Source organism: Python bivittatus, unplaced genomic scaffold, assembly GCF_059951505.1.
Source record: "Python bivittatus isolate LINGU-HERP-01145 unplaced genomic scaffold, Pbiv_v1 ctg000780_np1212, whole genome shotgun sequence".
Classification (NCBI taxonomy): domain Eukaryota; kingdom Metazoa; phylum Chordata; class Lepidosauria; order Squamata; family Pythonidae; genus Python; species Python bivittatus.
This window is the reverse complement of record NW_028277108.1, coordinates 608,639-623,055: the sequence shown is the minus strand read 5'-3', so window position 1 is coordinate 623,055 and position 14,417 is coordinate 608,639. Positions and strand designations below refer to the sequence as shown.

The following is a 14,417-nucleotide window of genomic DNA, read 5'->3' as shown; positions in this document are numbered from 1 at the left end:
CAAGACTGTATTCCACTTTAATGAATTCCATGCCATAAAAACATTACCTAAGTTTAGTCCACTTATATGTGCCGTTTCGCATCGTAAATCCTCCAGTTTCAAGCTGCTGTATGTGCATGGCCAGTATGTGAGCGGATGGAATTGTTGGAGATGTTTTAAACCTCTCTCCTTCCATTAAACATAAGCTGTCACTTTTTAAAAATACCTGATATAATTAACACAGACATACAGACAGACATATTAGAACAGGACAAAACTGTTGATGGGAAAGTCTTTGCTCTGTCGTAATAAACATTTTTGGTATAAAAAATATTTAAGGAGAAAGGTATTTAGGAAAAAATAATGTATATTATAAAATAATGTTTATTATACATCGTATACTGTAAATAATGTCTTATCCCTGGACATGGATTTTTATGCCTGGAGAATATAAAAAGAAATTGCAAAATGTTATCTGTCTTGGAAAGCCCTTTGGGGAACCCTTCAAGGAGACATGAGTGTTCCAGATCTTTGGAGGAGCAAATGCTGCCTATCACTTATACTGTATATATCTACATACATGCATACAAATAGCTTTCTTATTGCTAAAAGCATAAGACATTGATAGATTTACTTTTCATAAAAATAAGACCTTATATTTCTCAAAAGTAAGTGTTTAAAAATCTTCTCATCCCACAATGCAGGAGGCTACAGAAAAATAATTCAACATTCTTCGGCTTCTACAATTAAATCTGAAATGTTACAACTCCAAATAAAAAAAACCCAAGGCAGAATGTGAGGGAAATAGAAACAAGCTAAAGGATCATTCAATTTGTGTTTATCCTTGTGTTTATAGGAGAACAGTTTTTTTAAAAAAATCCTCAACAGCCTTCTAATTCTTCATTCACCCACTGTCAGAGAGGCTATGATTATGACATTTACAAGAAACAGTTTGGAGCTTAATTGGCCTAAGGGAGTGATAAACCATTAAGCGGAGCAGATGGGGACAAGATTTCCAGCAAAGGCAAGCCAGCATGTAGAATAGACAGAATGTCAGCCCTTGATCAGAAAAATCTTGTTCAATTTTCTACTCAGCCTCAAACTTGTCTCTGGTTTGAGAACCGTTTCTCTATGGGCTGCCCTCAAATCCTTGGATGAAGGCTTGAATACAAATGTAGAAAAAGTAAGTAAGCTGTACTGCTTCACTGCTTCCAAATTTTCAATGCCCCCCCCCCCCCCCGGTTTCTTGAGAATTAGACACACTGATGTATTTATTCCAGTTAGATTTGCTTGGAATGGGAATACTGTCATGGGGAAGGGAAACCTATGTATAAAGGAAGGCACAGAGCATGTGCTCCTTTTTATCATCTCCAGTCCAGTCTAAGACTTGAAATAGTCTTTAGTAATATTGTCTCACACTTGATGAAGGAACATGTTGGCCTAGAGCAGTGTTGTCCAAACTTGGCCACTTTAAGATGAGTGGACTTCAACTCCCAGAATTCCCCAGCCACCCATGCTGGCTGGGGAATTCTGGGAGTTGAGGTCCACTCATCTTAAAGTGGCCAAGTTTGGACAACACTGGGCTAGAGCTTCCATGCCTGCTCAGATGCACCAGTATACTATCTGCTTAACCCATTAATTAGTTCCTACTCCTGTAGCTCTGGGAGGGGTGGGGTGTGGGTGGGGTCTTAGGCAAGCCATCCCCAGTCAACTGTATAGCCATCCCCACAAATGGAGAATATGCTTGTAGTGCCACAGCTTGTAGGGGGCTCAGTGTTAAGCAAAGGTTATAGCATGTTGGGCCTTTGACCATCTCATACAGAAAAACACAATGTTGCCTGGACCCTGAAGCCAGGCTTGCCAGCAACTAAACAGCTTGCCTGTGCTACAAAAATTTCTGAGGAACAGCCCCTATCTCCATTCACAATGCAGAAAGAAGAGCTTATTTTCACTGTACCTCTACAGCCTTCAGTTCTTCCAGTATGTCCGAAACTTTAGAAGGCAAGCTTTTCCAAATCTTAACAGAAATAAAAATAAATGTTAGTCTTCTGACTATTACAAGTGGAACGCATTGTTTGCATGCTCCAAATATTATAAAAAGGTACACTGCCTGTATAAACTGCTAATAAATATGCACCGTACTCACAGGCAATTGTCTGACAATGAGGTTTTCCAGGCCTCTTAGGATTTGCATCGCAGTGGCAAAATTTCTTTGTTTGTAGCAACACTTTGCAATGAAGAGAAATTTTGACACTAAATTCATCTGCACCTGGACAACAAATAGAGTACATCTTTTACAATATTTATCACCATTCTGTGCCAATGTTGATAACCCACGCTTGGAAAGCCTGACACACCTTAATGACAAACCACATTTCCAGGAAACACTCTAATTTGGGAGAACATGATTATTATATGAAGACAACTGGAAACAGCTAATGCTTTCAATTCCAGCTAGCTAAATGTGATGAAATTCATTATCCATCAGCAGCCAAAAGAAAATGCTGGCTAAAAAAGGGGATTTGGTGTTAGATTAAATATATTATCCTAACTGTTTTGTTTGCTGAAACCACAAAGCACATATTCTCTGTTTTTTTCCTGTGAAACCCTTCTTCATCAGACTTATTACTTAACTACAAAAACTCTGCTTTCCAGTAGTTTTCTGGTTACTAAGTAATAATCATGTACATTTCTGAGAAAGGGAGAGAGCGAGACTTTATTTTGGTTAATGACCAGAATATAGCAAGATAAAATATAAAAAAATACAATAAAGCATCCATGCAAATTATGAAATTAAATCTATAAAGTCTATAAAACTAAATAATGAAGCTATAAAATCGATTAACTTATGAAAATGAAAACAAAAAAGTAAAGAATGAGTTATCCTGATGCATTAAAACTAACATATCAGGGTGCAATAAAATATATAGCATGCAAATTATAGTATCTAATAATATCATATTTAATAGGTATAAAATATCAGGATTCAGAGTCTATATTCTTGTAAACAATTAAGCAATTATCCCCTTTCAGTATCTGCAACCAATGAAACTGTATTCAGAGACATAAAAAAAAACATAGCAAAGATAAAATGTATCTGACTGTCCTGGACAATTTGCTGATCATACCATTAAACAGAGTGCAAGTTCGGTGTAGTGGTTAAGGCACCAGGCTAGAAACCCGTCTGCCTTAGGCCCGAAGCCTGCTGGGTGACCCTGGGCCAGTCCCTCTCTCTCAGCCCTAAGAAGAAGGCAAGGCCAAGCCACTTTTGAAAAAGCTGCCAAGAAAACTGCAGGGACTAGTCCAGACAGTCTCCAGGAGTCAACACTAACTTGAAGACACACATACACACAAGAGTGTTAAACAGCATGCAGAAATTTCCCCATGCTGGCTGGGGAATTCTGGGAGTTGAAGTCCACTCATCTTAGTTGCCAAGGTTGAGAAGCCCTGGTTTAGCCTCACCCCTACGGGTTGGAAGGGGTTTCGGGATGACATCACCAGAGGGATGAAGCTAAACACTTTTTTAACGTAGTTCACAGAAAGCAAAAGGTTTTATGATCCTACTCTATTCTGAGAAGAAATATGCATGAACTGTACAAATAAAATCACAATAAAGAATCACACACACATACACACATGCCTTCATGAAACACGAATTCATACCTTAGAACTGTAGCTGGTTACAATTTCCGCAGCAACCCAGGTACTGATGTTATCTGCATATTTTAAAAGCTGCAGGAGGTAATCATCCTGGACACAATTTTTCACAAAAAGGTTATAGGCTGGAGTAGATAATAGTTCAGAGGAAGAAGCCCTGTAAAAGAGAACAATTTACAAAACTTACAGACTGAGTCTAACTGTGTCAAAACTAATACAACTCACCGCAAGGAAAGCAATGAATGGGGCTGTGTTTACCTCCAACCTCAAGGGATATAGGATCAAGGCTCAAAGACATGAGTAACCCAGATTTGCAGCAAAATCATTATTTTCAGAACGTATCATAACCGGCAAGCGTAAGCACCAAGCAAATGCCTTGGAGAGCTTGGTTAACGTCCTCAAGTCCTGCAACTTTTGATTTGCCTGCCTTAATAGCCCAGATGATGCCAGGAATAAAACTAGACTTCTAAAAATTGTTCTTATCTCACTCCATCTCATGTAGATCTGTATCAGTTTTTATCGTTTAAACTGCCCTTCCTCTTCCATCCATCCCCACAACAGGAACACCACTAAATTTCTCATTAGTTCCTCTTCTTTTTTAGGCTGATATCTCCAATTTGCCTTATCTAGGTAGCTACAGTATGTCTGGAAATTTACCGGAACATTTTCCAAAATCTGAACCAAACCTCATACTTTCTCAGAAAGAGTCCCCCTATCAGGAAAACCATCTGGGAAAGCCTGAAGGGGAATATTGTTTTCAAACTGTGCACCGCAGCCCCTGAGGTGCTGCAGTGAATTCACAGGGGCCCTACTGGATATTTTAGTACTTAATAAATAGAACAGTTAGAGAGTTTGTTACGGTGCCCCATGGTGCCATAGCCCACGGTTTGGGAACCACTAGGGGCTTCCTTAACTGAGAACGTTTGGGAACCTCTGCCTTAGAGGTAACCTTGTTCAGATGGTTCTGATTAAATGAACTGTCTTCTATTCTGCATATTTTTAATCCACCTAAGAAGGAAAAAGTATCATAAGGTTTCTGCAGGGTCATCACATATCAACAGAAGGCACTCCCAAATAACAGCTTTACCCCATAATTAAAGCTAAGCAGAAGCTAAATACTGTGGCGTATCAGCAGTTTTCTACTTTCATCAGTAGAGTTGGCTAAACAGCAAACTTACTTTGGGAGAGGCACAGTTTTATCTTTGACTCCAAGCAGTCTTGAATTTAGAAAATGCACTGGATGACATTTATGGAAGATGTCCTAAACAGATAAAATAAAATTGCTGTGTATTATATATTCTATTCTGCACGCCTTCAATACTGCATTGTCTAATCCAAACTCACATAGCCTCTTAAGAAATGACCCAGAGAGACACCAATTATACCAATAAACCAAGAAGTATCAGTGGTATTTCTTCACATTCCATCCATTTCTTACCCAGTAAAAGTCATCCTACAAAACCATCACAGCAATTTTAGTGCAAAAAAACTAGTCCTGAGCCCAGCTGAAATAGATGCTTAGCAGTTTCATTCACCAATGCCTAAAGCTAGTCAGAAGCAGTCTACTCCTATAAATAATGTGTGTCACTGATAGGAGTCAGCATCTGGCCAAACTTGTTTCAGCTTTGAAGCTATGCAGGGTCAGATCTTACTAGTATTTAGATAGGAGCTTCTAGTTAGATTGGATAGTAAAAAACAAACAGCCCCTTTTTCGTTGCCAAGAAAACAATGTGAATCTGTCCATGTAGTCTACAGGAGCCAAATGCAACTTGAGGAGATTCTACTTTTAATAGGTCCATATCTTTCAAGTCCAAAGGTTTCTTGAAAAGCAGATATACCGTTTCTCTTTTAAGGAATCTGGGATCATTGCTTCTCACAAGGTATTGTGGAGGTTCAGGTAGGACTGAAAAGTTGCTTGCTCTATTGTGAGCGACTGGCCACTGAATGCATTTATGCATCTAAATTAGTTGGTGGAGTTGCGTGTCACAATGGGAGTGGCCAGAGATCTGAAAGTGCATTAGGTTATTATTTGAAATTTAGGAATCTTATTCTGGCAATAATACTTATTTACATATTTATCACAGAATATGCTACACCAAATAATTATTTTTTCTTCCAAGTGAATATGAATAGGACTTTTCTTAAAGTCCAACAAACTGATTTGGGGAAGAAATTTGTGCTTCTCTGACCTGAAAATGGCTGAGGCTACAATTTCAACTTCAATTTTATTAGGTAGCTGTTTCAAAATAAGCAGAAACCATTCTTTTGACCACCACCCAGCTCTGCAATGCCATCCACAAGATTGTTCCCATCTGACATTCAGACTGAAAAACGTCCCCCTCCCTGCAGGTTAAGGTTAAAATAGCACACAGGTTAGGGTGGTCCTAAAATGTGCCCTGGATCTAACTGTTCCCCCTGTTTGAACAGGGGAGGTCTCTGAATTTGATCTATTCTGATTCCTGACTGGTCATTATGATCTCATACTCCACAATGGTTGTTAAAAAAAGAAAAAGAAACTTTTGATACTGACTATGATGGGTGGGAGGATTCATCCTAGTAATCAGGCCTGTGTTCCTATATGGGTTTTCTTTGCAATAAGTAAAAAAGGCCCTATTTTTTTACTATCATAATCTACACTCTCCTCTGCTGTATTCTTATTCCAATTCTGTAGTGTAAAGAGCCAGAAAAGGAAGGATAGAAAGCTGTGATAGACCTTAACTTTGTTGATATTGTCTGATGGGACAAGTCCTCACAGCATCTCGCATGACAAATTTTATCCAGAACAGGTCAGTTGTTAGTTGTTAAAGCCATAAGAAAGTTTTCAAGTACAAAAGACTGCACTTGTATTTATTTCATATATTCCACAAACGTTCACGCCTCCAATCGTAATTGACTCAGTACATTATCACCAGATCAAAGTAAACAATAAATAAAATGCCAAACTAATATATTATTAAATTAAAAAAGGAAATCCATTTCTAGATGATGCTCAATCAATCCCCAAATTGCCTTAGATTACTCTGAGAACAATACTGCTATTATTCCAAATATGAAAAAAAAATCTGCCTAGGATCTTCTAGATCCTTGTATTTCACACTGCTTGTTGTGATGGAGAAATTTTTACATTTATTTTCTGACACAAGACCCCTCATCAGGAGACAAAGCACTACAGCATGCATAGGCAAAATGCTGTCCGCTGGCATCAACATGATCTGAGATGTCTGCCTTGGTGTCTACCAGGCTCCCTGTTGTGACTTTAAAAAGTATTATTTCAAGAAAATAAATTAAATAGGAAGTTGACATTCTGCAGAGAAAGTACCAGCATTTAGCATCCTCTTAGAGCAATTTCTCTGGGCCTAGCAAAGAGCTAGATTGGCATCCAGTAAATGCCTCTCAACACCATAATTTGATTATTTTGGGGTCATTGTTGTTTTAAATTCTACCCAAGACACTTAATCTCTTCATTGACTGAAAGCTAGCATTTCAAAGTACATACTTCTAAATAACCTATTTCGATCTGAATGAAAACTGGCATGATTTGTCCCTTGGTAATGCACTAGCTTGCTTACAAATCCCATCCTCTTCTGGAGGAAAGTAACAGAACTTACAGTGGTTTATATGAGATGAAGAGGTTTCTCCCTTGGGGTCGGTGCATCAGCTCAGACAACCTCTGAAGCAAACCACCACAGATTAGGCTGTTGACAGAGCTCTAGTTTGGTCTTTCAGAACGGTTTCAAGGGTTTCTCCACATTTTGAATATATTGTTATATGGAGCGTTCAGCACAGCAATATTTAAATAGTATAACGCTAAAACCATGGTGACAGAAAATCCATTTTACCTGTTCCAATAGTGTTAGCTGACAACAAAGTTGTTGTGCGGTATATTCTGTTAAGAAATATGGAGCCTCAGCTATTTTGATGCAGAAGCCAGAGAATTCTTCTGTTGCAGGTCTATGATACAGCTGGGGTACAACAGCTTCAGTGCCTTTTGACAGTCTCCAGCTAAGACGCTGTTTGAGAAAAACAAGTCATTAGCTACATCTCTCCACAAGCAAAATTGACACCATTCTTACATAAGGTACATTTTAAATTTACAGGGGAGCTTCTTGGACTTAGATTTTCCTCACATAATTTTCATGACTTCAACGTTTATTTGACAGCAGAAGAGATTCTACAAATATGATCAAACAGGACCCCTTCTTTTGCAAACGATATTCTTTCTAGATGCTCCTTTTATGAAAATAAATCACACGTCTCAATTATTTCATGCAATTAACTGCTGTTTGGTTTTGTCTAGCTAAGGAGGCAGGGAACCTGAGGAGGGGTAGTTTGACAGAAGTTCTATCCTACTCCAAATCAAGATTTGCATCTTAATTTAGATGTAAAGCTTCCATGATAACTCAGCAAAGGCACTCTTTCAAGCAAAGTCCTAAATAAGACTACAAAGTATAGTAAGAAAGAATAAAATTGAATAGCATCATCTGTGAATATAAATACAATTAGGGAAACTACATACCTTTTGTAAAACATTTGTTGAGTCCCTTTTCTGCGGAAAATGTAATGACTGAGGTTCATGGATCTCCACCCTTTGTTCCCATTCTTCCATCTTGCAGAACTGAGAAATATTTCTCCCTTTTTTGCTGGCAATGTTATTAAGTAATGTCAGCAACTGTCTGCCACAACCATTGAGTGGAACTACCTACAAAGAATCAGTGATTTTATTCTTCTACTTCAAACTGTATCTTAATTTACCTGAAATAAATTCTGTTTTGCTCAGCAAAAGTAAGCAAACAGAATGCATGGCTCCCACCCCCCACATTCTCATCCAATTATATTTAGAATAACGTACTGCAATATTACATGCCATAACTTAAAGTTTATTTAGATGACATTTACATTAAGCTTCCTGTCAAAGCAGTTAATTACCTTGGAAATGATAAAGTCTTTTAGTATACGCATGAAATCAGGATTTACGGTAAAGTCTACAGTGTAACAGTCTTCAATCCAAGCTTGAAGAATGGAAAAACTGCGGTGGTATATTTTGCTAAGCAAAGAACAAGATTCCAGGCTGGAACTAAGAAAATCAAAAAATGGATGAATAGGTGTTTTCACCCAGCATAAATATTCAAAAGGATTATCTGCCTTAGCTTATTACTTCACACATAATGAAAATGTAACTTTCTTTTTTTAATCAAGAACAAAAACTGTTGAAATCTGATTATAGATTTTGGCCTAAAGGAGAATGTGCAATCAGTGAGAGGACTGACCAAACTTAAACTGATGCTCTTAAAGATTTCCTCAAGTCCCCTAACTCTGGTGTGAAAATGCACCAGTAACTGTTTCAGCCACTTTAGGCTGCAGCAGGTATCTCTCCCCCCCCCCCGAACCCTAGGGGTTGCCTCCTAGAGCCATCTTGGTTTGCACTGGAGGAGAGATTACTTTCTGAAGCGCTTGCTAAGTCTTATGCAGCTCCTTTGAAACACAGTTTTAGTGTTGTTTTGAAAGAGCTCTAAGCCTGTGCTTAAAAGGTTTTACTAGTGCTGGTCCCATACTATATAGATTTCAACCATTGCAGAGAGCCAGGTTCTATTAGCTTAGTATTGCTGGCTCTGACATCCCTGGAGGAGTTGCTTTTGTCAGCGAGAGGTTTCATGGGACATATTCACTGTTATTGTTACCTGAAATAGGGGAAGTGGCACTATTTTGCTTGCTCCATTCTGCCTCCGTGGCCAGGGAGGGGCTGTTTCTAGGTGATGCTGGACATCAAGTGGACTCGCAGCCAATACTGCCATCCAATGGCAGCATTAGTCAAGGACAGGGCTCATTCCTTACTGACCACTCCCTACCTCTCTCGGCAACCCTCTTTCTGTGATCTCCCAACTGGGTTTATGCTTATTTGGAAGAGCACTAAACCCGTGTTTAAAAATAGGTATAGCACTCTTTCAGAAGACTGTTAGACCTACATCATAACCCAACTGATAGGTCGCAGGAAATCTGCCACTCATGTTCCTTAACTTCTTCTACGTTGCAACTCTGAGGACAGCACCAATTGCTAACCTTGTTACAGTGGCAAGAAAAAGGCTTGGTGATCCAGGTAGGAAGTTTAAAACTGGCAAAAACTTATGCTGACACAAGAACTGGTTTATTTGACTGTGTCCTTTTACTACAAATTAAGCAATGCTTTATCATTGGGACAAGGCACGTGATGAAGGCCACTGAAATACTAGTGAACTCAAAGGTACCTGATTTCAACGGGATTTCATTACATACCTGGGTAAGGTAATTCTGATTCTATCAAGAAGAAATTGTAACAGTTCCTCTTGTGAGCAGAAATAGCGAAAAGTGAATAGAAACTGTTGAACGTAGCCTTTTAAAAATGCATTTCTGAAGAATACAAAGGAAAACAATAATGCAAGCTAAAGAATGCTTTATTGGAGTCAAGGATAACAAAAAATAAGAAGCAAAAGGAAATTATTCCATTAGATATCACTTAATATCCCAATGTTTTGTTGCTGTTGAAATAGTTCTTTTAAAATGTATGATATCAAGTAACATATTTCTTGAAATTGTTGTAAGCCACCCTGGAAAAAAACATTTTTTAAGGGAAATCTACAAATTTTAGTAATCAATTTTGTGTTTAAAAACTATAGAATTAAGCATTAACCTAAGAAATGCACACATTTTTGTTGGTCTGGATGCTTAAAAATGTAGTCAGAAAAGGATGTTTCCAGAAAGTAACAGCTCCTCTTGCTTTCCCTAGCTGCTACATGACAGGTGCCATTTCACTGGACTGCAGACCAAGGAACATGTGAAAAACAAATCAGCAGGTTCCTCCCCCCCCGCCCCCCATGCCGAGACTTTTTAAAGGATTGCAGAAAATAGTAAGAATTCTAGCCTAGCAATCATTCTTTTCTTCTCTTGTTTTTGCAAACTAACCAGTGGGATTGTCACTGAAATATGTTCGACAGTCATTCCTCTTTTCAAGTCTAAGATCTTGCACAAATTAACTATTTATATACAGGAGTACAGTGGTGCTTTTATTTACTTAATGTGCTATTAATTTGGGATAAGAAGACCTAAAAATCTGGAAGACTTCTGATCCCAACTCCAGACAGAGTGGAAATCACTGCCCTCCATTATTGAAAAATGAAGGGAAAAAACGTCTTGTAAACATAGGATCTAACATCTCCCTTAACTGCAGAATGTTCTTCATTTGCCCTCCCAACAAACATTATATTGCCACAGACAGGAACACTGGAAAAGGTCTATAAAGCTGCTGTACCCAATCAGGCAACACCAAGCTAGACGGACTGATATAACATTTTTTTATTTTTCTAGGGAAAGCATGAAGTGGCCTTAAGATTAGACTTGGGACTCAGTTCTACTGCACCATAATCTCTTGCGGAATTGTACATGAGGCTGTACCTAGAATACAGATATGCCATTAATCCAAGTGGTGTTCCAGCTTGAAGATTTCTTGGGCAATTTTGATTGTCATTATACTGAGCTTCGCTCTGGGTTTTATTTATATGATAAAAAAGTAGCATGCCATCTAAGGCACTGACGTCCAGTGTTTCATTTCTTCCCATGTTGACCACTGTCAGAAAATTGCATGGTTCAACTCCCCATTTTTCTGCATACATAATCTGCAGCAAAAGACAAGAAACAAACAGAAAAGATACAAAGGAAAAAAAAATGCTTCCAAAAAGATGTACAAAAAGAAGTCTTTTTTTTTTTTGGCCTTCAAGTTGGTTTTTGACTCCTGACGACTGCCTGGACTAGCCCCTGCAGTTTTCTTGGCAAGGTTTCAGAAGTGGGTTACCCTTGCCTCCTTCCTAGGGCTGAGAGAGAGGGACTGACCCAAGGACACCCAGCTGGCTTCGTGCTTAAGGCAGGACTAGAACTCACGGTCTCCGGTTTCTAGCCTGGTGCCTTAACCATTGCACCAAACTGGCTCTCATACAAGTCTTTAGTGCCCAGAGCTATGCTACACTTGCAGAGTTTCAGCAGTGATCTGGAACAGCTCCTTATCAAGCTGGGAAATCAGGGCAGAAACATGTGGTCTCTTAATGTTGCTGAAGTTGTACTCTCACCACCCTGAACCATGGACTGTGCTGGTCAGGCAGATAAGAATCCCCAACTCCTAATGAGCCAGAGATTCCCCACTGCTGTGACAGATAACCCAAGAAGGCTGTCAAAACTTCAAAACTGCTTTGTGAAGCAACACACCTCCCGTTCTAAATAGTGAGGTTCCTGGATTGCTTTGTTTTGCATTGTTTCTTAGAGCTCTTCCTACATATCCAACAGCAGCTTTGTGAAGCAACAGAGGTCCCAGCAGTCATAGAAATTACCTTGGCAAGGCTGATTTTGTGGCCTCCATAGTACAAAGCATGAGCACTTCACCCTAGACTATATCTTAGCACTCTGGTCCTGACAAAGCCATCCAAAGTCATTTTTCTGTGTCCAAAAACCAGAAATCAAAGTGGGGTCCCAAAGATATCAGTAAGCGTTTCTAAAATGTATGGGGTATGCAGCCGAAAACAAGCCTAGTCATTACCTCAATAGTGTTGTTGAATGTATTTATTTATTTTGTTCTGTACTCCAAATACGAATATTTTTTACTGAATGTTGCCCTAGGGCAAAGAAGGCAAAACTGCTTCTCACAGATGTCACAACATCATCACTTGTACATCATAATGACTTTCATTAGCATTTGGCCTGACTGAATGGCTCTCTTGCCAAGAGAGAGAAATAGTTTGGATGATAAAGGATCCAACTTTGCAGCTTCAGCTAATTAGGGCAATGTTATTTTGGACAATTGCAGTCATCACCTTAACAGTGCGTCAATGCATGGAAGCTTAGAGTTTCACTGACATGGATGTCCATTTCCAAATGTTTGAGAAATCATATAGTTACCTGTAGATACTTCTTCACAAGCTCAAGAAACTGTATCTTTGATTTCATTTCTTCTATCTGTCTCTCCAGTTTTGGCAACAAAGCTTTCATTTCTCCACCTCAAGATTTGAAAAGTGCAATCAGGACCACGTTGCATCAGCACAGATGAACAATTGCTATAAGATAGTTGTTAAAATTTCATTTCACAAATATACCTTTGCTGCTTCTCTCTTTATACAACAGCCTCTGGTAGAAGATTATGCTCTTTCTGTAATTTTTTGTCTCAATCATTATCAGCTGGTCAAGTTCCTGGTGGAAGAGGTAGAACAACATGAAAGTGATGCTATGATAGCACAGCCAATTCTCTGCAGACTTCTGATAAGGAAAAGCTTTTACTTCTTGTTTTCCTGAGTGCCTTTTTGTCTGAAGTACAAAATTGGTTGTTATCTTTTTTTCTCCACTTGGAAAAACAATGATAATTTAATGCAAATTCTGAGAGTTCCTTAAGAATGAATTTTATCCTATATAAATATTAACTAGCCCTACTGAAGTTCCTAAAATCATTCTAGCCTAGGGCTTTGTAAATATTTGATTGTGAGAGTCAATTTAATCAGTTCAAGTAAACCTCTAAATCAAATCAGTTTTCCAAATTGAAAATACATTCAGAATGCCTCTCAGTGGATTAGGAAAGTTTAGATACTCCTGTGAATGGGCAGAAAATGTTTTTTTTTCCCCCTGCAGAAATATGAATAAAATTTACCTGATTTGACAGTTTGATTGGAATTTCTGAACCAAATCAGTTTAACGTTCCAAATCAATTCAAGGTGACAAATCAAACTGATGATTTGAATCTGATTTACACAGCCCTATTTCAGAATATATGTACCCCACTGCAACCAATATTTGCAAGTGGAAACAATATGAATGTACTATATATAAGGAAATACATCTCATCCCTTTCAAAGATGTATCTGAGATGGCAAAAAATGTATTTTGGGGTCACCAAGTAATTGCAACAAACAGTAGGACCATTGTGATCAAAGTTTCCCTCTGAGCAAGTACCAGCTTTTGAAATTATTGTTGGGGAATACTTAGCCAAAAAAATAAAACAAAAACAAAACCCACAGACATTCAGGCATCAGCCCAAGTTTCAAAAAATAGTGTGTCAAGAATCCTCTGAAGAAAAAGAAGATGCACTATGACTTGGGTCCAGGTGATTCTAAGAGTTATTAGATACTATTTCATATTTTCATTATTTTCAGAAGCAACATAGCATAGGCTTGACTTCCAGAAATAATGACTTCTTAAACCAAGCAATATTCATTATTGATTACACCTATATGCGCTTATTTGCATATTGAAAAACATCGAGTAAAAGTAATAAGAGGAATTCAATCATCCAAAGCCAAAGAGTTTCTCTTCGGGTTGGGAAAAAAATCTTTAAGTACAGTTCAACATACGTTTTTGATCTGTTAAAAGAAATCTACCTCTTGCCTGCCTTACTAAACCTCTTCCTGAAGGTAGAGAGGTTTCTCTGATGAGAACACCAGATGGCAAATGAACTGGTTTTATTCTTTTTAAGAACAGTCTCGGCATTTAAGTATGTGCTTAAACTCAAAATTCTCAATTCAAGGCATTTTCCTAAATGGTACGTCTTTTAAGTACTCTCAACAGACAGAGCTTTCTGAATCCAGTGTGTGTGATTCGATTGAACTCAGCTACTGGGGAAGTCTCGCTCTAAAGCTATGTAAGCCTCATTCTTGATTTTTGTGAACAATTCACCTGGACCCTGCCTTTCTCCAACTTAAATCCATTATACTGTAGCCCGCACTTTTGAGATACTAAAAGAAAAAAAAAACATTTGGTCCTTCTGTGTGACAAAAGAA

At 38.4% G+C, this 14,417-nt stretch overlaps 1 protein-coding gene across 1 annotated transcript in view; it reads right to left on the bottom strand.

The window, feature by feature from the left end:
- Positions 1-14,417, bottom strand: part of KNDC1 (kinase non-catalytic C-lobe domain containing 1) — an 81,320-nt gene that overhangs the window by 4,121 nt on the left and 62,782 nt on the right. Inside the window, exons 18-29 of the mRNA XM_088128978.1 lie at positions 12,747-12,840; positions 12,553-12,650; positions 11,062-11,282; positions 9,907-10,020; positions 8,563-8,710; positions 8,153-8,335; positions 7,476-7,646; positions 4,815-4,897; positions 3,643-3,793; positions 2,126-2,248; positions 1,937-1,996; positions 48-205 (exon numbers count right to left, since the gene is read on the bottom strand). Coding sequence (XP_087985104.1) covers positions 48-205; positions 1,937-1,996; positions 2,126-2,248; positions 3,643-3,793; positions 4,815-4,897; positions 7,476-7,646; positions 8,153-8,335; positions 8,563-8,710; positions 9,907-10,020; positions 11,062-11,282; positions 12,553-12,650; positions 12,747-12,840 — 1,604 coding nt within the window. The remainder of the gene's footprint in view (positions 1-47; positions 206-1,936; positions 1,997-2,125; positions 2,249-3,642; positions 3,794-4,814; positions 4,898-7,475; positions 7,647-8,152; positions 8,336-8,562; positions 8,711-9,906; positions 10,021-11,061; positions 11,283-12,552; positions 12,651-12,746; positions 12,841-14,417) is intronic.